This window comes from Oryctolagus cuniculus, chromosome 8 (assembly GCF_964237555.1).
Source record: "Oryctolagus cuniculus chromosome 8, mOryCun1.1, whole genome shotgun sequence".
In the NCBI taxonomy this organism is placed as follows: Eukaryota; Metazoa; Chordata; class Mammalia; order Lagomorpha; family Leporidae; genus Oryctolagus; species Oryctolagus cuniculus.
The window spans coordinates 36,929,266-36,955,283 of NC_091439.1; the positions used below are offsets into that span (position 1 = coordinate 36,929,266).

At 40.2% G+C, this 26,018-nt stretch overlaps 1 protein-coding gene across 2 annotated transcripts in view; it reads right to left on the reverse strand.

Moving 5' to 3' along the window:
* The window catches only part of SLC25A31 (solute carrier family 25 member 31), a 29,069-nt gene that overhangs the window by 909 nt on the left and 2,142 nt on the right, over positions 1-26,018 (reverse strand). The window contains exons 2-6 of one of the 2 annotated variants that reach the window (XM_051819881.2): positions 16,804-16,931; positions 11,306-11,423; positions 9,169-9,323; positions 5,700-5,825; positions 47-786 (exon numbers count right to left, since the gene is read on the reverse strand). In XM_051819881.2, the coding sequence (XP_051675841.2) occupies positions 709-786; positions 5,700-5,825; positions 9,169-9,323; positions 11,306-11,423; positions 16,804-16,931 (605 nt within the window). In that variant the 3' untranslated portion in view covers positions 47-708. Of the gene's footprint in view, positions 1-46; positions 787-5,699; positions 5,826-9,168; positions 9,324-11,305; positions 11,424-16,803; positions 16,932-26,018 lie in introns of those variants that run through there. The other variant, XM_002717262.5, reaches the window with a different exon arrangement.

Here is a 26,018-nt window from a genome sequence, read left to right on the forward strand (position 1 = left end):
CAGATAAATAGTTTTCCATTATCTTAATATCATTGATCTTAAGTTTTTTGTCATTACTGCAGATAGATAAGATTCACACTGTGTTCACTAAGACTGTGCAGTGTTAATGAGCATAATACGAGTCCTCGTGGCTGGAGAAACTGTTTCAGCACACTTGAAAACTGACCATACACTAGGCTTAACAAATATCAAGGATGGCATCACATGGGACATGGTTTTTCCTCTCATTACCTTGAAATCATATGGGCAATCAATGGCAGAAAAGGTAACTAAAAATATCATTATGTTTAGATAGAAAAACACTTCTTACAAAATACTGAAAGCCAGATGACAACCACACAACTTCTTAACTGAATTTGTAAGAAGCAATTTGAGTGACAATTTGTAAGAAAATTAGTGATCTTGAAATACTAAAACGAAAGGCTGAAAATTAACAGCCTAGACATTTTCAGAAAAAGTATAAACCTAAGAAAAGCAAAAATAAGAAGATAATCAGCAGAAATAAAGGAAATAGAAATCATACACAAACGAGTGCCCCAAAAGTCAAAAGATAATAGAAAAAAACACCCAACAGAGAGCAAAAAAGTCCAAGGGAGTTGTCATTCAACTTAGTGGTTAAGCTGCCAGTTGGGACAGCTAAACAAACAAAACTAAACAAAACCCAGTAAATCGGATCCAGCAAGGGATACAAAACACAAAATACCATTACTAACCTGGGTTTATCCCAGGTACACAAGGTAGGTTTAATTCTAGAAAACAGATTAACGTAGCACAGTATGTTACACACTACAAGAAAAAAATATTATCATCTCAACAGATATGGAAAAAACATGACCAACATTCGTGATTAAAAATTTTTGTAACTTAGGAATAGAAAGGAACTTCCATAACATGACAAGGGATAACTACAGAAAATCCTACAGCTAATATACTGAAGGTTTTCCTTGTAAGATAAAGAACAAGACTATTAATTACTACTTTTATTTTTTTAATATTCCAGCTACTCTCTATCCTCTTAATCTGGTTTTTTTTTCTTCTTACTATTTATCACTTCCTGACATGCATCATGTATTTGTAGTTTTTGTTTGAAAGATTTATTTATTTACTTGAAAGGCAGAGTTAGAGAGAGAGGGAGAGGTAGAGAGAGAGAGGTCTTCCATCCACCAGTTCACTCCCCAAATGGCCGCAATGGCTGGAGCTGGGCCAGTCCGAAGGCAGGAGCTGAGTAAGAGCTCCTTCTAAGTCTCCCAAGTGTGTACAGGGGCCTAAGGACTTGGGCCATCTTCCATTGCTTTCCCAAGTGCACCACCAGGAAGCTGGATCAGAAGTATAGCAGCTGGGTCTCGAACTGGTGCCCATATGGGATGCTGGTGCTGCAGGCAGTGGCTCAACCCACTTAGCCACAGCACCAGTCCCAATTACTACTTTTTAAACATAACAGAGAATCAGGCCGGCGCCGCGGCTCACTAGGCTAATCCTCCGCCTAGCGGCGCCGGCACACCGGGTTCTAGTCCCGGTCGGGGCGCCGGATTCTGTCCCGGTTGCCCCTCTTCCAGGCCAGCTCTCTGCTATGGCCAGGGAGTGCAGTGGAGGATGACCCAGGTGCTTGGGCCCTGCACCCCATGGGAGACCAGGAAAAGCACCTGGCTCCTGGCTCCTGCCATCGGATCAGCGCGGTGCGCCGGCCGCAGCGCGCCGACCGCGGCGGCCATTGGAGGGTGAACCAACGGCAAAGGAAGACCTTTCTCTCTGTCTCTCTCTCACTGTCCACTCTGCCTATCAAAAAAAAAAAAAAAAAAAAAAAAAAAAAAAAACAAACATAACAGAGAATCAGAGGTCTCAGCAAGTGTAAGTCCTTACATTCCATATCTCAGAATATGACTGTATTTGGAAACAGGATCTTCATGGGGCCAGCACCATGGCACAGTAGGTTAATCCTTCATTTGCGGTGCCAGCATCCCATCTGGGTGCCGGTTCTAGTCCCGGCTGCCCCTCTTCCAATCCAGCTCTCTGCTATGGCCTGGGAAAGTAGTGGAGGATGGCCCAAGTGCTTAGGCCCCTGCACTGGCATGGGAGACCAGGAAGAGGCACTTGGCTCCTGGCTTCGGATCGGTGCAGCTCTGGCCATTGCGGCCATCTGGAGAGTGAACCAATGGAAGGAAGATCTTTCTCTCTGTCTCTCCCTCTCACTGTCTGTAACTCTACCTCTCAAATAGTAAAATAATTTTTTTTTTTAAAAAACGGAAATAGGATCTTTAAAGAAATTATGGTTAAATGAGATCACAAGACAGGATTCTAATCCAATGTGACTGTCCTTATAGGAAGAACAAAAGGACCATGTGAAGATACAGAAGAAGGTGGCCACCTACAAGCCAAGGAGAGAGGCCTCCAGAAAAAACCCTGACCACATCTCGATCTCTGATTGCTAGCATTCGGAACTATGAGGAAATAAATGTCTATTATTTAAGCCACTCACTTTGTGGCATTTGTTATAGTAGCCCTAGCAAACTAATATATGCACGTGTAGATATAAAAACTCAAATAGCCACAATTATTTTCTGTGCCATTTGAAGAGTAAATTGTAGATAACTGTGCTACATTATCCTTAGACACTTCAGTGTATATATTTTTCTTACATACCCAGTTATCAAGTTCAGGAAATTTAACACTGATACAACACCATTCACCTAATTTATGGTCTACATCCAAATTAATTTTCCACTTTTTAAAATTTCTCAGCGTTCTAAACTAGAGGCAGCTATAGGAAGAAGAAACACAGATGTAAAAATGGTAACTCTAAGGACAGTTCACGAATGAAGTAGTAAGTTAGCTTTACTCTTCCAGATGGCCTATTAGATTCTTCCGGGTTCATTTTGTAGACAACAAAAGTAAGGATAATAATGACCATTGCACCTCATAGCAATGTCTTGAGAATTTTTTTTTAAGGTTTATTTATCCATTTAGAAAGTCACAGTTGCTGGGGGGAGATCTTCATCCACTGGCTCACTCTCCAGATGGCTGCAATGGCCATGGCTGGACCAGGCTGAAATCAGGAACTTCACTCAGGTCTCCTTCACAGCTGGCAGGAACCCTAACACTTGGGTCATCCTCTGCTGCCTTTGTCAGGCCATCAGCAGGGAGCTGGATAAGAAGCAGCCAAGACACAAACCAGCGCCCATATTGGAAGTCAGCATCACAGATGGTAGCTCCATGTGCCATACCACAACACCACCCCATCTTGAACATTTAATGAATTTTTAAAAAAGATTATTTTACTTGAAAGGCAGACAGGGAGAGGGGGGAGGGGGGAGGGGGGAGGGGGGAGGGGGGAGGGGGGAGAGGGAGAGAGGGAGATATCTTCCATCCACAGGTTCACTCCCCAAATGGCCAACAATGACTGGGTGACTGGGGTTGGGTCAGATCAAAGCTAGGAGCAAGGAGCTCCTTCCTGGTCTTCTACATGCATGGCAAGGGCCCAAGCACTTGGGCCATCTTCCACTGCTTTCCCAGGCTAAAACATTAGCAGGAAGCTGGATAGGAAATGGAGCAGCTGGGACTCAAACCAGTACCCATATGGGATGCAGAGCTGCAGGCAATAGCTTAACCTGCTACTCCACAGCACCAGCCCAAGAATTTAATGAATGAAAGTATAAAATTCTTAAGACAGCATATGGCACAAAATAAGCAGGATATTACTATTCTAGCTTTCATACTTCATTGTTTTCATTTGCTAGGAATGGACGTTTCACTTAGCAGTTAAGATGCCCATCTTCCTTCCACATTGGAGTGCCTGGGTTTAATTCCTAGCTGTGGCTCCTGAATCCAACTTCCTGCCAATGCAGAAATTGGGAGGCAGTAAGTGGTGATGGCTTAATAGCTGGGTTCCTGCTATCCACATGGGAGACCTGGATCATGTTCATGGCTTTTGGCTTTAACTCTGTGGCCCAGCCCCAGCCGTTGCAGGCATTTACAGAGGAAACCAGCTGATGGAAGGTCTTTTTGTTTATCGCTCTGCTTCTTAAATAAACTAATGCTAATGTTTTCACTTGCCATAATACTATAATGTGGCTAAACTGAATTAATTTCCAAACCACACTTCTCTGTATGGTATTTTTCCCTATGTTTAGAATATTCTCCGTCTGCAGAAAGCCTATTCCTTAAGATGCAGTTATCCAAGATGTCACATCTGATCACTTTAGGCATCTGGGCATCTCTCTAGGCATTCCTGAAACCTATGCATATTTCTGTTTAAACCATTAAACTATATTGTCTTTAGTACCAAATTATGAGTTTAGGTGCAGGTTCTGTCTGCTTTGTGCCACTTAAGTTTAACATAGATTAAGCACTCAAATACTTGTTGAAAGAATGAATACAAGTAACAGCCATGAAGATTAAGTATAAAAAATTTTGGTTTACATATTTATATTTAGAGTATAGACCATTATTATAAACAAGTTTTCATCCTTGCAGCTCAAAATGATCTACTTTATCAAAACTTACTATGGGGGGGCGGCACTGTGGCATAGTGGGTAAAGCCACCACCTGTAGTGCCGGCATCCCATATGGGCGCCGGTTTGAGTCCCAGCTGCTCCACTTCTGATTCAGCTTTCTGCTATGGCCTGGGAAAGCACCAGAAGATGGTCCAAGTGCTTGGGCCACTGCACCCATGTAGGAGACCCAGAGGAAGCTCCTGGCTCCTGGCTTTGGATAGGTGCAGCTCCGGCCGTTGTGGCTAATTGGGAATGGAAGATATCTCTCTCTCTCTCTCTCTCTCTCTCTCTTTCTCTCTCTCTCTCTTTCTGCTTCTGCCTCTGTATAACTCTGCCTTTCAAATAGATACATAAATAAATCTTTTAAAAAACACTACAACCAATCATGACATGTCAATGGCTTGTGATTGCACTTTCTACTTAATCTAACGTTTCATTGAAGACAGACACACTCATCCCAGCTCTTCCATTATCCTCTACTCTCCAAGGAATTTATGTTACAGGAGGAGGAGGAGGCACTTCTGTTCTCATGAAGGATGAGGAAGAAGCACTGTTGGCTGACGGTTATTTTAGAATAGGAAAGATTATAAAACAGAACACATCATGTATTTGTTTAGTTAAGGAAAACAAATGAGCTATGCCTTTTGGCCAAAATGTCTCTGTAACTGAATGAATTATACCTGTGTATCAGAGATGTGGGAAAACTCAATCAAGGTCATAAACAGGCAACACAGATGGACCTGCAGGTCATTACATTAACTGAAGTAAACCGAGCATGGAAAGACAAGTACACCATGATCTCACTCATATGTGTAGTCTAAAAAAAGGTGAGCTCATAGAAGTCAAAAGTACAACTGAGGTTGCCAGAGGCTAGGGAGGGAAGAAGAGAGGATGGCAAAAGGTTGACTAATAGATACTAATTTATACTTAGGGGTAAGAAGTTATAGCTTCCCATTCCACCACATGGTGACTATAGATAATGTTAAAGCACTGTGTATTTCTCTATTTTAAAAAACCTAAAGATTTTTAATACTTTCACAATAAAGAAAAGTTATGTTTGAAGAGACAGAGATATTTACCCTGACTGGACATTTCATGATGTATACATATACTGAAATATCAAATGGCACCCATTAATATGTACAAGTTTATGTGTGTCAAAATGCTTTTAATTAAAATTTTTTCAACCTTATAAATAATGTAAAATACCTGCATCATCATGCGTCTTCTCACTGTATCAAAGGGGTAAGAGAGTATTCCAGAGCATGTAGTCACAACTTGAGCAATGAAAAAGGAGATAAGAAATGGAGTTTCCTTTGGTTTTGGTAATAAGCCCTAAAAATGAAAAATATATCAAGTAAACCTTTACACTTCCCAAAATACTTTAAGTATTGAAGTCAAAGAATAATTCTTTTTTTTATAATTTTTTAAAGAAGGTTTATTTATTTATTTGAAAGGCAAAGTTACACAGAGACAGCAGGAGAGAGAGAGAAAGAGAGATATTCCATCCGCTGGTTCATTTCCCAAGTGGCTACATCAGCTGGGACTGGGCCAGGCCAAAGCCAGAAGCTAGGATCTTCTTCTACGTCTCCCCATGTGGGTAGAGGGACCCAAGCACTAAGGCCATCTTCTGCTGATTTCCCAGGCCATTAGCAGAGAGCTTAAACCTGCTGAGCCATTGCATTGGCCTCAAAAGGATAATTCTTTTTTTTTTTTTTTAAAGATGGATTTATTATTCATTTGAAAGTAAGAGTTACATAGTGGGAGGTGAGGCAGAAAGAGAGAGAGACGAGAGAGAGAGAGAGAGAGAGAGAGAGAGAGAGAGAGAGAGAGGTCTTTCATCCGATGGTTCAGTCCCCAACTGGCTACAATGACTGGAGCTGTGCTGATCTGAAGCCAGGAGCTTCTTCCAGGTCTCCCATGTGGGTGCAGGGACCCAAGGACTTGGGCCATCTTCTACTGCTTTCCCAGGCCATAGCAGAGAGCTGGATAGGAAGTGGAGCAGCTGGGACTTGAACCAGCACCCATATGAGATGCCGGCGCTCAGACCAGGGTGTTAACCCACTGTACCACAGCACTGGCCCCAAAAGGATAATTCTTATAAATACATAAAATACATATAAATATATAAAAGACACAACATCCAGCATTGTGGTGTAATGGGTTAAGCCACCACCTGTAATGTCACAATTCCATATAGGTGCCAGTTCAAGTACTGGCTGCTCCACATCCAATCCAGCTCCCTGTTAATGGTTTGGGAAAGCAGCAGAAGATGGTCTGAGTGTTTGAGCCCCTGCACTCACAAGGGAGACCCCGAAGAAGCTCCTGGCTCCTGGCTGGGTCTGGCCCAGCCCCAGCCAATGTGGCCATTTGGGGAGTGGACCAGTGGATGGAAGATTCTCTGTCTCTTCCTTTCTCTGTGTAATGTTGACTTTCAAATACATAAATAAATTTTTAAAAATACGTAAAAGAACTCTCAATTTTACTTGAAACACAATAAAAACATTTGGATTTTATAATACCAGATCAGGAAGAAATACGGATGCCAGCCAACATGCGGCTATCCTTCAAAGGAACACACAGGGTGGGAGGAGATGACAGGCATTTGGTGAAGCTAAGCTGCAGCTTGGGATGCCCATATCACCTGTAGGGGTGCCTACATTTGAGGACTGGCTCCACCCTACACTCTAGCTTCCTGCTAATGCACACTGGAAGGCAGCAGGTTCAAGTACTTGGGTCCTTGTCACCCAAAGTTCCAGGCTCCAGCCTCAGCCCAGCCCAACCCTGACTGTTGTACACATTTGGGGAGTGAACAAGCAAATCGGAGAGTTTTGTTTTGCTCTTTCTCCGCCTTTCAGACGAACTAAATACAAGAAAATTATTTTAAAAAGAATATGGGGAGAAAAAAGCACATTTAGTAAAACGGATTTACTAATGGCATGCAAAACCAAGGAGAGAGCAGCCAGGGTCCAAATAAGTTTTCCCCTGGCTCTTTGTGGAGTTGAAAAAAAATGAAAGAATCACAGCTATTATCAACAGATGACATTTAACGAGCAGCTTTATAGTACTAAATAAAGAAATGTCCCTAAATTTTACAACCAAGGTAGCTATTAACAGAGAAAAGAGGGAGAGCATACATTTCTCTGTGATTAAGTAAATGTACCTGAGATTTTGTAATTTCTATTATCATATCTGTTAAAAATATGCTATCTAAACCACAATAACATTTAATTACATTTATGCTAACAAAGGAGGGCAGAAATGATATATACTTTTATTACAAAATTTCCCTCAAGTTTTCATCTTATTTAATAAATAATACTGATATTAATTCTATTGCTTCCTTTGGGAAGTATTATATTGTGATTAAAAGCATAGACCTGTTTGAAATTTAACAAGTTTAATATATGATTATTCCTAACCTATTTATGTTAAAAATAATTTTTGAAAAAGATTTATTTATTTTAGAGGTATAATTACAGACACAGAGAGGGAGACAGAGAGGGAGGCAGAGAGAGAGGTCTTCCATCTGCTGGTTCACTCCCCAAATGGCTGCAATGGCTAGAACTGCTCCTATCTGAAGTCAGGAGCCAGGAGCTTTTTCCGGGTCTCCTTCCTGGATGCAAGGGCCCAAGGACTTGGGCCATAGCAGAGAGCTGGATCAGAAGAGGAGCAGCTAAGATACAAACTTGCACCCACATGGAATGCTGGAGCTACAGAAAAAGGCTTAGCCCACTACACCACAGCGCTGGCCCCTCAAAATGACTTTAAAACTATTTCAGGACATTGTGAAGGCATAAAGTACTTAACAAAGTCCCTAGAACTAAGTAATAGCTCAAAAAAATGGTAACCATTTTTAGACTCTTCCTTTCTCCTACATTATGGAAGTGTTAGCTACTCAAATAATTGCAGAAGCACTTGGAGAATAAAGCAAAGAATTTAACAGTATCTAATACATATTTTATTTAATTAATTTACACCTTGCCTATTTCCAAACATGATGACATGAATTTAATTATTTGCATGTAAAAAGTACTAATAAAGTTAATGCGTGGAACCAGTGCTGTGGCATAGCAGATAAAGCCGCCACCTCCAGTATCAGCATCACATATGGGCACCAGTTCAAGTCACAGCTGTTCCACTTCCAATCCAGTTCTTTGCTAATGCGCTTGGGAAAGCAGTGGAAGATGGCCCAAGTCCTTGGGACCCTGCACCTATGTGGGAGACCTGGAGGAAGCTCCTGGCTTTGGACTGGCCCAGCTCCAGCCATTGCAACCATTTGAACCACTGGATGGACGATGTCTCTCTCTTTCCCCCGCCCCTCCCTCTCCCTCTCTGTACCCTGCCTTTCAAATAAATAAACAATAAAAGTTAATGTGAAATCAGAAAAACTGTTAGATACTGTTCTATATGCCAAAAATTTGTGATATAATTTTCCATTTGCAACACGAAATATAATGCACACACCATGACAAAAGTATGCTTCTGATATACGTTTTATATATAGTCAGAACCATAATACATATTTACTATGCTAAAGTCATGATTTAACAGAATTTCATCTCTTATCATTTGATTCTTATAATCAAAAGCAATATCCACTGAATGTGTTACTAAGTAGAATAAAAAGAAATGCACCATTTATGTAGCATATCTAAGTTAAAGCTCCAAAATTTACCTTAACTGTGTCATAAGCTCCAAAGTAAGAGGCTCGGTACACAATGATTCCCTGAACTGAAACACCAAACCCTTGGTATAAACCAACTATGCCATCTGATTTTGCTATTTTCATAATGCAGTCACCTAGACCCTTGAATTGTCGCTCTTCAGGACCTAAAATAAAACCATTTAAAATATATTAGCAATATTACATAACAAATAAATACTTTAGTCAAAGTAAATTAAACATCTTATAGAGTTTAATGATCTGGAATTCAAACTGGAATTTTAATGAAGAAGGCACAAATCTAAATCCTCTCATTCATCTGAAGATAAAAAAGATTTCAAGCAGTATTTTAAAATAAATTAAGTGAAGACCTTTCTGTCTCTCCCTCTCACAGTAACTCTGTCATTCAAATAAATAAATAAAATCATTAAAAATAAACAAACAAATAAATAAATTAAAGGGAATGGCGCTGTGGCTCAGTAGGTTAATCTGCCTGCATGCCAGCATCCAAAATGGAAACCAGTTCTAGTTCTGGCTGCTTCTCTTCCAATCTAGCTCTCTGCTGTGGCCTAGGAAAGCAGTGGAAGATGGCCCAGATGTTTGGGCCCCTGCACCCATGTGGGAGACTCAAAGGAAGCTCCTGGCTCCTGGTTCCTGGCTTTAGATCAGTGCAGCTCCAGCCTTTGCAGCCATTTAGGGAGTGAACTAGTAGATGGAAGACATTTCTCTCTGTCTCTCCCTCTCACTTTCTTTATCTCTGAAATAAATAAAATCTTAAAAAATAAATTAATAAATAAACTGCAAATATTAATTCAACAAAAATCAATCTAATTCAAACAATCTGACTTAAAATATTTCATTAGAGTTACCCAGATTTACCAGAAAATACTTAGGAATGAAAAACATTCTAGGACTGTAGAAAAAAAGACAAAGCTTAAAATTAGTTTAGGACAAGTACTTCACATGATGTGTCATATCTTCTCAGTTTTGCTGGTTTTGTATTTTCCTTTGACTTAGAACTCCTTGATAATATCTTAATTATAATCTTCTAAAATAAACTAAATTCTCATAATTTTGAAAAACTACAGAACTTAAAGCAAGATACACTAAGTTGTTTTCATTTATAAGCAATAAAAATTTTGACTTTCAGTTGTAACAGCTGGAATTCATACTTTTACCCTTGTTCAAACTGCTATCCCTTTTGAGACATTTTCTCTGATCACTTACCTATAATTGGTGTCATTCTCTTAATTTTTTCCCTAGCATTTATCATTAAGTGACAATGTTTTAGTCATTCTTTTTATTACTTGTGTTAACATTAAACTATAAGGTATATTAAGCATGAGCTCCATGTCTTATATCTGCAACGTGAGTGTGTGTGTCTGAGAGGACCTGGTTTTTAGCAAGCACTCAATAAAGATTTGTTGAGTGAACCTATGCTCCCTGAAGAAACCCTGTTAAAAGAGTGACAGAGTAATAAAAGTTTTTACAGTCACATAGGTAAAGAAGAGTTCATGACAGATAAATAAAATTCACAAAGTTTTCCAAGACAGAAAGGACTGCCGGGTCTTGAACCAGCGCCCATATAGGATGCTGGTGTAATTTCCTAACAGCAACATTAGAAACCAGAAGCTAGGGTAATGTTTTCAAGTTTTTGAAGGAAAATAATTTTAAATCTAGAATTTTATATATATTGAAAAATAAAGGTAAAACAAATATTTTTAGACATTAAAGATTTCAATTTACCTCCTATTTCTACTTCTCAGAAAGCTACCAAAGAATACAGTCTCCCAAAACAAGGCTGTAACAACAAAATAGGAAGATGTGATATTTAAGTAAGGATAGAGGCTAAAGGAATCTGCAGGTTGAGTTGTGCATCTCATCTAGACAGGAGCCATAGAAGGGGCTCTCTAGGAAGAAAATGGAAGTAAGCTATAAGGAGACTTTGGGTTTGCTTTTGTTACAACTGGCATCCCCCCTGCCTCTTTTAAGGAAAAAGAAAAAAGTCTAATTAGGCTCCATTGTTTGGTTGAGAGTAAAATCTGTATACTATATCTAGTAATACTGTTAGTGTAGCATAACTCTATAGTAAATAACAGATAGTTCCCAGCAAAAATAAGAAAGAAGTAATATTTCTAAACATACATACCTTTTCCAATGTCAACACCTAACCGAGTTCGGGCAAAATCTAGAGGATAAACCACACACAAAGATGTTGCTCCGGCAGCTCCACCAGAAGCCAGGTTTGCCAAAAACCACCTCCAGAACTGAAACATAAAAAAAGTAGTTATTACACTAAAGACTCTTTAAAGCAGTTGGTAAATTCTTTTTTAAATAAACATTAAAAGATCAGATTCTTTAAAAATAAAATGAAAAAAGAGAAATGAAAGAAAAAAAGGATAAGAAAAAAGGTCAGATTCACAAGCTGTTTATATAAATATCTATAAATAACATATACCGTATTATCCAAAATATTTCTCTTCATATCCATGTAGCCTTTGTGTCTCACTATGCAGTCTGAGAGAGATAGTTTAGATGTGACCTCCAGAAACTTGACAATATTTTAACATTCACCAGCAAAAGGGGCCCAAGTTACCAAGAGAAGCCATATTAGATAATCATTCCCTCAGACCTTAGTGTTAGCTACATCCATCATTTTTAAATGTCAGGCATATATGGAACCTTCAGTTGTGCCCTACTCTTGGGAGGGGAACAGTAGTACTTCATAATGCCCTAGTTTCGCTTTGTAATCATATTAGAATTAAATTTTAACAGTTCAAAAATATATACTTATATTCAAATGACATCAAAATTGGAAGACATCAGTTACAATGTAGTTGAGTGGCATCTAGGTTAGGCCTTTTTGGTCTACCAGCTCACATGTTGAGGAAGTATAATTTCTTTTTGATAAACATTAAAGATGTGGCCTTTCCAGGCCCAGCAAGCTGCTCTTCAACATCTGGGGAATATGGAAAAAGAAAGGAAATTCTGAATTTGAGCTGTTAAGGAAAATCCAGGGCATAAGTCCTCTGTAATCATTAAATAAAGGGAATAATATTCTAGTCAAGCTTTATTCTCTGGCTCTTATTTCTAATAAGCTTTAATCTTTTATTTATTTATTTGAAAGTTATGTGGTGGGGGAGGGGGTTAGAAGGAGGCAGGGAGCGCGTGCCTTTCATCTGTTGGTTCACTTTCCAGATGGCTACAACAGCTTGGACTGAGCCAGGCTGATGCCAGGAGCTTCATTCAGGTCTCCTGCATGGGTGGCAGGAGCCCAGGGATTTGGGCCATCTTCCACGGCCTTCCCAGGCTATTAGCAGGGAGCTGGATTGGAAGCAGAGCAGCACCCATATTTGATGTCTGTGTCATTGCCAGCAGCTTCATCTACTACGTCACAATTCTGGCCCCAAGTTTTAAGTCTTAAATAGCTTAGGAACTCTCCAAATTTTTTCTTGGCCTGGAATGCCCTTCCTTGACGACTTGTAGTTGAAGTTCTATCACCTTTCATGAAATCTTGTCTTAACTCTAACTCCTCTCAAATTGAATGCAATCATAAATATACACATATACACAAGTAGTGCTTCAGTGAACATGGCAGTCTAGATACCTCTTCAACATAATGATTTTGGTTTCTTTGGATATACCCAGTAGTGGGACCGCTGGATCATACACTAGTTCTGTGACAGGAGCCTTTCTGAAATAGCAGAACAGGCCTATCCTGGGATGGAATGCAACCCCGTGTACCTGCTTGTAACTGCTCCAGTATCTGCCTGACAGCACAGAGTGATTATGCTAACCAGTACCAGACAGCGTACAGCTCAGTATGTGTGGGGAAGACATATTATGTGTATTAAGGGAAACTAAACATTATCAGCAACTTTTATCTATATGTGCAATCTTTTATCTATAGCCTCCATGTAGCATTAGAATAGCCAAATATATGTATGTAGCCATATAAGGGAGACAAAGAAGCTAAAACATATATAAGGAAATGCCTTTCTTTGTTTGGGGCTCAGTCCTTTTGGAAGTGAATTCAACTGAGCCTTATGCCAGCATAATAAAGACTGTTTTTTCCCACTGAAGCCTCAGTGTCCCATATTTCTGTTCAAGAACTTCTGTTCAAGAACTGCTACAGTTCTATTTTTATTTTTAGAGATTATTTGGAAGAGAGAGAGAGAGAGAGAGAAAGAAAGAGAAAGAGATATCGATCTTCCATCCATTGGTTTATTCCCTAAATGGCTATAGCAGCCAGGATTGGGCCATGCAGAAGCAATGAGCTAGGAACTCTATATGGTTCTCCCAGGTGGGTGACAGGGGCCCAGGCACTTGGGTCATCTTCTGCTGCTTTCCTAGGCACATCAGCAGGGAGCTGGATTGGAAGTGGAGCAGCCAGGACTCAAAACAGCACTCACATGGGACGCTGGCGTCACAGGTATCAACTTGACCCACTGTGCCACAAAAATGGCTCTTATTTTTACATTTTTTTGCGGAAACTCCATAGTGTTTACTAAAATGACTGTACTAATTTATATCCCAACAACAGTATACAAAGGGTTCCTTTTTAATTGTGTAAACTGAACCAGTTGAAATGTCTATGGCACTGGCTGTTTAACTGTCAGTCCTCTTTAATTAGTGCATGAACAAGATTAATTTTTCCCTTGTACATGGATGTGTATGATCTGCTACTTTTTTTTTTTTTTCTTTTTTTTTTTTTTGACAGGCAGAGTGGACAGTGAGAGAGAGAGACAGAGAGAAAGGTCTTCCTTTGCCGTTGGTTCACCCTCCAATGGCCGCCGCGGCCGGCGCGCTGCGGCCGGCGCACCGCGCTGATCCGATGGCAGGAGCCAGGAGCCAGGTGCTTTTCCTGGTCTCCCATGGGGTGCAGGGCCCAAGCACCTGGGCCATCCTCCACTGCACTCCCTGGCCACAGCAGAGGGCTGGCCTGGAAGAGGGGCAACCGGGACAGAATCCGGCGCCCCGACCGGGACTAGAACCCGGTGTGCCGGCGCCGCTAGGCGGAGGATTAGCCTAGTGAGCCGCGGCGCCGGCCTGATCTGCTACTTTAAGCTTCATCTTCACCACTGTCTCATCTTTTTTTTTCTTAAGATTTATTTATTTATTTGAAAGGCAGAGTTGAGGAAGGAGCAGGGGAGAGAGGGAGGGAGGGGAAGGGGGGAGAGAGGGAGAGAGGGAGAGAGGGAGAGAGGGAGAGAGGGAGAGAGGGAGAGAGGGAGAGTGAGCTTCTATCCACTGGTTTATTCCCCAAATGGTTGCAACAGCCAGAGCTAGGCTGATTTGGAGCCAAGAGCCAGGAGCTTTTTTCAGGTCTCCTACATTGGTACAGGGACCCAAAGACTTGGGCCATCTTCCACTGCTTTCCCAGGTGCATTACCAGGGAGCTGGATTGGAAGTGGAGCAGCTGGGACTTGAACTGATGCCCATATGGGATGCCAGGGCTGTAGGTGGTGGCTTTACCCACTATATCACAGTGCCAGTCCCATCTCATCCCTTCTTAAAACAAGTTATCCGGCCGGCGCCGCGGCTCACTAGGCTAATCCTCCACCTAGCGGCGCCGGCACACCGGGTTCTAGTCCCGGTTGGGGCGCCGGATTCTGTCCCGGTTGCCCCTCTTCCAGGCCAGCTCTCTGCTGTGGCCAGGGAGTGCAGTGGAAGATGGCCCAGGTGCTTGGGCCCTGCACCCCATGGGAGACCAGGAAAAGCACCTGGCTCCTGGCATCGGATCAGTGCGGTGCGCCGGCCGCTGCGGCCATTGGAGGGTGAACCAACGGCAAAGGAAGACCTTTCTCTCTGTCTCTCTCTCTCACTGTCCACTCTGCCTGTCAAAAAAAAAAAAAAAAAAAAAAAGTTATCCATTTTTTGAACTGCTGACTTCTTTGGGGTATTGTCCTTCTAATTTTTTTTAAAGTATCAATGATTTCACTATAATTCCATCCAATTTTACTACAAAATTTACATTTATTCTTTTCTTAATTTTAGCAGAATTCATGTGTGTCTAATACGAGTTCTTTTCAAACTGATGTATTACTGCTTCAAGGCAGATCCTTTTCAGACTTCTTATAATTGTAACATAGTTACATGCACAGAATTTTCGTAATGTGCATTTTTTTTTTTTTGACAGGCAGAGTGGACAGTGAGAGAGAAAGACAGAGAGAAAGGTCTTCCTTTTTCCATTGGTTCACCCCCAATGGCTGCTGTGGCTGGCGCACCGCGCTGATCCAAAGCCAGGAGCTGGGTGCTTCTTCTGGTCTCCCATGCGGGTGTAGGGCCCAAGCACTTGGGCCATCCTCCACTGTACCCCCAGGCCACAGCAGAAAGCTGGACTGGAAACTGAGCAACCGGGAAAGAATCCGGTGCCCTGACTGGGACTAGAACCCGGAGTGCTGGCGCCGCAGGTGGAGGATTACCCTAGTGAGCCGTGGCGCCAGCCCATGTGCATCTTCTATAAACTTTTCTGAAAACTGCTTGGATATTTATAATTGTTATATCCTTGTGATGAACTGACTCTATCATTATATAATGACACTTTTTTTTTTTACAGTCTCTTAGTCCATATTATATCAGTGCAGGTTGAATATTTTTCATCTAAAGTACTTGGGGTGTAAGTGTTCAAGCTTTAGATTTTTTTTTGAATTTGCAATATTTCCATAAACCTTACTGTTGAATATCTCTAATCTGGAAATTCAAAATCCAAAATGAAGTGGAGACAAATGACAATGTAGGGGGGCTGGTGCTGTAGTGTGGCGGGGTAAGGCCGCCGCCTACAGTGCTGGCATCCTATGTGAGTGCCAGTTAAGTCCTCGCTGCTCTACTTCCGATCCATCTCTCTGCTATGGCCTGGGAAAGCAGAAGATGGTCCAAGCCCTTGGGCTCCTACACTCACATGAGAGACCTGGAAGAAGCCTCTGACTCTGGCTTTAGATCAGCACAGCTCCAGCCATTGTGGCCAGTTGGGCATTGAACCAGCAGACAGAAGACTCTCTTTCCCTCTCTCTCTCTCTAACTCTTTTTTCAAATAAATAAATAAATCTTAAAAAAATGGCAATGTAGCTCACACCAGCAAGAAATTTTGAAATTGAGATTTTGTAACCAAGGTAATTATCTTTAAAAACAAATAAAAAAGCATCTTGGTAACAAAAATGAGGATTCTCTAACCTAAGTTTGTTATTTTCCTGTTTTGTTTGATTTGACTGTCATACAGACTTTAATCTTAGGTCAACAGATCATTAGTAATGATGAAAAAATTTACTTCTTTGGGCAATAAATTACCTCAGTGGTAGGAAATATAATTTGCTGACTACTTTTGTGCTCAAGAAAAACAGATAATGCTGAATTTCCCCAGTGCAGAGAAACAGTCATTATATGATATAAACTCTCTTAAATTTCATATTTATTCAGAGAAATAGTGCCTTCAGATAAAAGATCCCTTAACTGATGAAACTATAGGAAGTTTATATGAACTTTATGAAATGTAACATAATTCTGTTTTTCATATGTAATCTCTATAACTTAATACATCCTATGTTATCAATATGTTCTGATTGTTTTTTCTTCCTCTCCAAGTATAAAACATCATAAGCAAGACAAATCTAACCATTTAAAAAATTTTAAGTATTGAAATGTAATTACCTGTTTTTCTTTATTAACTCCAGACATGAAAAGTTGTTTGTATTTGTCTTTAAAAGCAAAATTTAGAGCTTGTGTTGGAAAGTACCGGATAACATTTGCCAAATTGCCTCGCCAATAACTAAAGAAACCTGTGAAAGAAAACATGTAAATGTATAAACTTATATCACATTACTAGAGAATTCTCAGTTACAACAATTTCAGATCTTTAACTATCTAAAGCATACCCTTTCTCATGAAAACAACAAAAAAAAGTTTTCTAAAATTTGTGTGTCCATGAAGACAGGAGGTAGTGTTAACTCAATGTCCTCCATTCAAATTTCAACTTAAAATATCTTAAACAGATAAAACCTAGGGGAAACATTAGTTGAAAATAGGGGTCTTTCCTAGTGAAAAACCAGAGCTCATGAGTATTTGTCAGAGGTCAGTTATCCCTTTGCCTCATTTTCATACCTTGAGGTCTAATGCCTATTTTTGTTAGAAGTAAGTATGCTGGAAAGAGCAAATATATTCACTTACTGGTTTGTACATATACTTATAGGAATGAGAAAGCCATAAAAGTGTCTTCAGCTTTGTGTTCTGTGAATGGGGCTGGAATATAGCCAGAAAAGGGATCCATTTTAATTCAAGGAAGTCTCTAAAATAAATCTAAAATAATCGTTTGTTTACTGGGTTAGCAATCAGAAACTGGCAAATCTGGACTGTATACCAATAGAGGGAAAAATGTTATTTGTTAAATAATTACACCCTGTGAGAAAAATATAGAATCTTGGTGAATCAAAGATTAATTATAAAGTGATTTCACAAAGACAACTGAAGAAGCATATGCAATAATGAACAATAATCTCAGTGCTGATAGTTTTCTCAATTTTAACAATGGAATTTAACATAATTCTAAGAGCTACCACTCAGCATTTACTATGAATCAGGTACCAGTAAAGGATTTGTATATATATTTCATATAATCTTACACTATATTTATGATGTAGGTTTTCCTATAATCCTCATTTTAAACATGTACAAAGTGAAACTTAAAGTTTAAAAATTGTCCAAGGACACCGAACATTTGGAATCAAGCTTTCTGTCTGACCTCAAAGCTCAACTCTGGGTTTGGGCTTCTGGAGAAATAGAGTATTATAAAATTATTAAAATAATAGGTTGGCATTGTAGCACAACTGGTTAAGCTACTGTTTGAGACACCTGCATCTCTTATCAGACTGGTGGTTTGAGTTCTGGCTTTCCACTCTTGTTCCAGCTCCCTGCTAATGTACCCAGGAAAGCAGTGGATGATACTCAAGTACTTGAGTTCTTGCCCCCAGTATGGGAGACCCAGGTGGAGGTCAAGCCCGGCTTCAGCTGTGGCGGTCATTTGGGGAGTGAATCAGTGGATGAAAGATCTCTTTCTCTGTCATTCTGCCTTCCAAATAAATATATAATCTTTTTTTTTTTTTTTTTTTTTTTTGACAGGCAGAGTGGACAGTGAGAGAGAGAGAGACAGAGAGAAAGGTCTTCCTTTGCCGTTGGTTCACCCTCCAATGGCCGCCGCGGCCGGCGCACTGCGCTGATCCGATGGCAGGAGCCAGGTGCTTTTTCCTGGTCTCCCATGGGGTGCAGGGCCCAAGCACCTGGGCCATCCTCCACTGCACTCCCTGGCCACAGCAGAGGGCTGGCCTGGAAGAGGGGCAACCGGGACAGAATCCGGCGCCCTGACCGGGACTAGAACCCAGTGTGCCGGCGCTGCTAGGCGGAGGATTAGCCTAGTGAGCCGCGGCGCCGGCTTAAATATATAATCTTAACAAAATTATCAAATTATGGTAAGTAAAGCTCTGTAGGAAACTGATTACCATAAAAATTTTTGAACACGAAGAAAATTAGAGAACTCACAAATCTGAGGAGTCTTCAAAATGCTGTGTTGTGAAAAACTATTCATGAATTTCAAATGTTTTTTGCACTGAAGTAAAACCTTTCAATTCCATTTTTCATGAATTTTTGAAGTACTTTCATATGCAGAAACACATTTTTTTCTTTTCTTTTCTTTATTATAAACACTTTTATTTAGTAAATATAATTTTCCAAAGTACAGTTTATGGATTACAATGGCTTTCCCCCCACCCAATAATTTCCCTCCCACCCGCACCCCTCCCATCTCCCACTCCCTCTCCATTCCATTCACATCAAGATTCATTTTCAATTAACTTTATATACAGAAGATCAATTTAGTATATATTAAGTAAAGATTTCATCAGTTTGCATCACACAGAACATAAAGTGTAAAATACTGTTTGAGTACTAGTTATAGCATTAACTCACATTGGGCAACACATTAAGGACAGAGATCCCGCATGAGGAGTAAGTGCACAGTGACTCCTGTTGTTGACTTAACAATTTGACACTCTTGTTTATGGCATCAGAAATCTCCCTGGGCTCTAGTCATGAGTTTCCAAGGCTATGGAAGCCTCTTGAGTTCGCTGACTTCTATCTTATTTAGACAAGGTCATGGTCAAAGTGGAAGTTCTCTCCTCCCTTCAGAGAAAGGTACCTCCTCCTTTGATGGCCCATTCTTTCTACTGGGATCTCACTCACAGAGACCTTTCATTTAGTTGTTTTTTTTTTTTTTTTTTTTTTTTTTTTTTTTTTTTGCCAAAGTGTCTTGGCTTTCCATGCCTAAAACACTCTCAGGGGCTCTTCAGCCAGATCTGAATGCCTTAAGGGCTGATTCTGTGGCCAGAGCACTGCAGAAACACATTTCTAAACAAGCAATGGGTCAAAGAAGAAACGAAAAATGCAAAAAACTATGTTGAAACAAACTGAAATGGAAATACAACACAAAGACTTAGGGAATGTAGCAAAAGCAGATTTAAGAGAGAAGTTTATAGTGAAAAGTACTTACATCAAAACAGAAAGATCTTAAACAATCTAACTTTGTACTTCAAGAAACTAGAAAATGAACAAACTAAGCCCAAAGATAGCAGAAGGAAGGAAAAAAAAATGAAAACAGAGACTACATAAACAGGAAGGATCAATGAAAGTAAGAACCAGTTTTTAAAAAGATAAACAAAATTGATAAATCTTTAACTAGACTAAAAAAGAGATAGAAGACTTAATTAATATAAATGAAAGCTGAGACATTACATCTGGTACCACAGTAGTGCAAAGGTTCATAAAAGACTGCTATGAACAATTACATGCCAAGAAACTGGATAACCTAGAAGTGGTGGATGAATTTCTAGAAACATACAACCTACCACACTGAACCATGAAAAAGTGTGAGTAGGCCAAGAACGAATAAGGTGACTGAATCACTAAGCAGAGAGAGAGAGAGAGAGAGAGAGAGAGAGAGAGATCGATCGATCGATCTTCCATCCACTGGTTCACTCTCGAAATGGTTCCAACACCCAGGTCTGGGATAGCCAGAAACTATATCCTGATATCTCATATGGATGGCAGAGGCCCAAGCAATTGGACCATATTTTACTGTCTTCCCCAGAGCATTAACAGAAAGCTGGTATTGGAAACAGCAGGTTAACCTGATGAATCTCAATGCTGAACTCAGACACTGAGTTTTTTTTTTTTTTTTTTTTTTTTTTTTTTTTTTTTAATTAAAACATAGTACATGAGAGTCTTTCAAGACGGTGAAATAGAGAGGAAGCTCACTGCTCTAGTCTAGGGAAAAATAGTTTAAAAAAAAAAAGTGGGGCGCTAGTTTGAGTCCCGGCTGTTCCACTTCCCATTCAGCTCTTAGCTATGGCCTGGGAAAGCAGTAGAAGATGGCCCAAGTTCTTGGGCCCCTGCACCCATGTGGGAGACCCAGAGGAAGCTCCGGGCTTCTGGCTTCAGATCGGTGCAGCTCCGGTCATTGTGGCCAACTGGGGAGTGAACCAGCAGATGGAAGGCCCCTTCCCCCGCCTCTCCTCTTTCTGTGTAACTCTTTCAAATAAATAAGTAAATATTTAAAAAAAAAATGGAATTCAAAAAATTGATTGTAGTATTACTTAGAAGTAATCAGAAGCAAATTTACAAACTAATGAAATCTGTACATGACATGAAAGAAAATTTCTCCTGAGAAACTGTGATCTTAAAGAGAAATCAAAATGAAATACTGGAAATGAAGAATTCAACAGAACAAATGGAAAGCCTTAACAACAGACTAACAGACTCAGTAAAGCAGAAGAAAGAATATCCATGTTGGAATACAAATCTCTGGAAATTTACAGTTAGAGCAAAAAAAAAAAAAAGAAAAGAAAGAAAAGAAACTAGAAAACTAAAAGAAAAAAATAGTGTTAGACACTTGAGGAAAACTATGAAATGACCCAACATATGGAGCTTTGAAGTGAAGGCTTGGAAAAAGAATAGATTAGAAGGGCTTTTTAGTGAAATAATTACAGAAAACATTCCTAACTTAGATAAAGAAAGGGACGTCCAAGTACACAAGGCACATAGAACCATAGAGCTCCTAATAGACATGACCAGAAAAGATCTTCACAACACACTGTAGTCAAATTCTCCACAGTACAACATAAAGAAAAAAATCCTAAAATGTGCACAACAAACACCAGATTATTTTCAAAGGATTAACAATTATACTACAGCTGACTTCTCATCAGAAACCCTATACACAAGGAGAGAATGGTGAGATATATTCCAAGTCTTTAGAGAAAAAAACTCTCAATCCAGAATATTATATCCTGCAGAGCTCTCATTTAGAAATGAAGGTGAAATAAAGACCTTCCATAACAAACACAAATTGAAAGAACTTGTCATCACTCGTCCAGCCTTACAAATGATGCTCAAGGACATGCTACACAGAGAAACACAGAAACAGGGTCATCACTATAAAAAAAGATGAAGGCAGACAATCCCTCACCAAAAGTACAAAGTAAACCCAAAGTTTACAATTGGAATATTTATGGAAAAATGGCAGGGCCAAATTGTTACTTTTCAATAGCCACCATGAATGTAAATGGATTCAACTCTCTAGTTAAAAGATACAGACTGGCTGAATGAATTAAAAACAAAACCCATCTATTTGCTGCCTACAAGAAACACATCTCACCAACAAAGATACACCCAAACTGAAAGTGAAAGGATGGAAAAAGATATACCATGCTAACAGAAACCAGAAAAGAGCTGGAATAGCCATCCTAATATCAGACAAAATCGACTTTTACACAGAAACTGTTAAAAGAGACAAAGAAGGGCACTATGTAATGATTAAGAGATCAATTCAACAGAAAGATGTGACAGTCATAAAAGTATATGAACTTAATTACAGGTCACCTGGCTATTTAAAATAAATGTCAACGGATCTTAAGGGAGACACAGACTCCAGTACAATAGTAACAGGGGACTTCAGTACTCTACTTTCAGCAATGGACAGATCAACTGTAAAGAAAATTGGCAAGGAAACAACAGTTAATTGAGACCAGAGACCAAATAATCCAAATGGATATCTACAGAACTTTTAATCCTACAAATGAAGAATACATATTTTTCTCACCAGTGCATGGAACTTTCTAGGATAGACCACATGCTAGGCTGTCGCTCCCCCTCTTCGTGGAGGAACGACACAGGACCCTGCGCTGTTCTTTCGTCTGCTCGGCCCTCCCCGGGTTTGCTGCTGGTTCTTCCCGGGTTGGCTACTATCCCTTCCACCTCTGTGGAAGGGCAGTTCCCCCTGGCCGCTTTCCCCACTTCCGCAGGGGAGCGGCACACCGCCGGCCGGCTCTTCTCGGGGGCTGCACAGGTGTTCCTTCAGCTAGATGTTCCCCTTAGATGTTACTGGTGCATGCCGTCTCTCTCCTCCTTTATAGTCCTCCTCCGCCAATCCTAACTCGGCTGCCCACACGCCGAGTACGCTGCTCTCCTCCAATCAGGAGCAAGTCCTACAGTTTATTAGCTGAACTGGAGGCAGCTGTGTAGAAGCTGTTTACTTCTCTCCCAGCGCCATATTGTGGGAGAGCAGATGCATAGAATAAGTCTTAATTCCAGTAACTCAGTCTAGTCCGGTTTGCTCCCCACACTAGGCCATAAAGCAAGTCTCAGCAAATTAAAAATAATCAAAATCATAACATGCATCTTCTCTGACCACAATGGGATGTAACTGGAAATCAAGAACTTAAGAATCTCTAGAACATATGTAAACACCTGAAGACTAAAAAACATGCTCCTGAATGAACAGTGGGTCACTGAAGAAATCAAAAGAGAAATCAAAAATTTCTGGAAATGAATGAAGACAATCCAACATATAAAAACGTACAGGATATGGGAGGAAGGGGAAGTCCCACTTTGTTCCTAAATCTGTATATATGAAATATATGAAACTTGTATAACTAAAATAAAATTTTAAAAAAATTTAAGGAAACTTCCTCATCCATAACGAATAAAGGATGGGGCCAGCGCTGCAGCTCACTAGGCTGATCCTCCACCTGCGGCACTGGCACCCCTGGTACTAGTCCCGCTTGGGGCGCCAGATTCTGTCCCAGTTGCTCCTCTTCCAGTCCAGCTTTCTGCTGTGGCCCGGGAGTGCAGTGGAGGATGGCCCAAGTGCTTGGACCCTGCACCTGCATGGGAGACCAGGAGGAAGCACCTGGCTCCTGGCTTCGGATTGGCACAGTGAGCCGACCATAGCACCATTTGGGGGGTGAACCAATGGAAAAGGAAGACCTTTCTCTCTGTCTCTCCCTCTTAAAAAAAAAAAAAGAATGTGTTCCTTTTAAAAAAATTGTATTTGTATGAAAAATACTTTTGCATCAAAACAGATACCAACATCACAATGAAAATAATCTAGAAACAAATTCCTAGATGCAAAACAGAAAGATAAGGAAGTATATTTGGCAATTCTAAATTGATTATATCTGAAAAAAATCTCACATATATAAAATATTTTTATATATATGTTACAGAATTCATAGACTCCCTGAAGCTATAGGTGCTGTTAAGAATCCATGTTTTGGGCTGGCACCGCGGCTCAATAGGCTAATCTTCCACCTTGCGGCGCCAGCACACCAGGTTCTAGTCCCGGTCGGGGCGCCGGATTCTGTCCTGGTTGCTCCTCTTCCAGGCCAGCTCTCTGCTGTGGCCCGGGAGTGCAGTGGAGGACGGCCCAGGTCCTTGGGCCCTGCACCCCATGGGAGACCAGGAAAAGCACCTGGCTGCTGCCTTCGGATCAGCACGGTGCGCCGGCTGCAGCGCGCTGGCCACGGGGGCCATTGGAGGGTGAACCAACGGCAAAGGAAGACCTTTCTCTCTGTCTCTCTCACTGTCCACTCTGCCTGTCAAAAATAAATAAATTAAAAAAAAAGAATCCATGTTTTAACCTTTTTTTCCATAGATAATTGTGATGAATGCTATTTTCATTCTCTCTTCTTTTAATTACTATGCTATTCTGCTTGAAATTCAGATGTCATTGCTCAGAATGTTAAGGGTAAGGACCTCCAAAGTGGAATTCTATATGGATCAGATTTTAGGGTTTTAATTCAACTATCTTTAGGTACACCATGTACTACAAAGGTATTTTAGGAGCAGGCCTGGCCATTAAGACATCTCTATCCCATATTGGAATTCCAGGGTTTGACTGTTTACTACAGTATCTTGCCAATGCAGATCCTGAGAGGGGGCAGTGATGACTCAAATAACTGGATTCCTGTCATTTATGTGGGAAATCTAGATTGAGTTCCTGGCTCCTGGCACCAGCCAGGTCACTGTGGGCATCTAAGGAGCGAACCAGTAGATGGGAGCACATGCTTACACACTTTATCTTTCTCTCTCCTCTCCCCAATTTGTCAAATAAATAAATTTTTAAAATCTACTACATGTGTAAATGCAAGTTTATCCCAAATGAACATATTAAATGTTTGTAAATTTAGGAACATATATATTTTCATTAAATAGCTAAAATTTATTGAGCACTATCCTATAGACAATACCTTGACTATTTCACCTGCCTTATCACCTCTGACCATCACAACTACTCTATCAGGTAGGGAATATTATATTGAGTATAAAATTGAGAATACTGATATTCAAAGAAGGAAAAAATGTTCAAGGTTTCAAAGTAAGGCAAAGGCTACGATTTTATTTCAGGCCTAGATGACTCCAGACTTTCTACTGTCTTTCTATATAAAAATACATGCTGTACAAAAACAATAGCTTTTGGCCAGAACAAGGGAAAATTAGAAGTGATAAAATAGTAGGAGTTTCTTGACTCTCCAGTCACACAGAATAAATGGACAGTTTCCTAATATGCAAAACATTCATAAAAAAAAACAGTGCTGAAACTAGAGTATCTGTTACAAATCTGATCCAATTCTAAGAAAATATAGTTTCTTCATAGTTTAAGGATGAGAAAAATCAACTCTGAACTGAATTCTGATAAAATAAACATGAATTAAATCACCCAAGGAGTCCATAAAGAAAGTGTGCAATGTATGCACAACGGAATGTTTTTCTACCATAAAAAAGAATGCCATCTTGACATTTGTAGCAATTGGAGAATATCACATTAAGTGAAATAAGCCAGTCACAGAAAGATAAATATTGCCTCTTTAATATTTGGAAGCTTTAAAAATCTAAATGTAGAATACTAATAGAGCCTGGGAGTCATAAGGGGGACAGTAGGGACTTCAATAATAGATACCATATCACAGTTAGATCAAAGAAACAATGTGACTACAATCCATAATAACCCATTATATATTTTATGTGCAAATAGAAGGAGCTCTAAATCTCCCAATATAAAGTAACGTCAAATATAAGGAAAAGTTGATTACCTTGATTCAATCAATACACACTGCATATCACACTGTAGCCCATAAATATATACAATAAAAAACTTAAAAAGCAAACTACTATCAGTACATAAAATATCACTTTCCCACTTTATTAAGACAAAATAAATGTAATTAAAACTCCTAGGGCTGGCGCTGTGGCACAGTAAGGTAATCCTCGGCCTGTGGGGCCCACATCCCATATGCCTGTCCTAGTCCTGGCAGATCCAGCTCCCTGTTGATGGCCTGGGAAAGCAGTGCTTGGGCCCCTGCACCCATGTGGAGACCAGGAAGAATCTCCTGGCTCCGAATCAGCCCAGCTCCCAGCCTTTGTGGCCATTTGGGGAGTGGACCAGCAGATGGAAGACCTCTCTGTCTCTCAAATAACTAAATAAACCTTTTTGAAAAAACTCCTAATATTTTCTCTCCATACTCCAAACTATCATCTTCAAG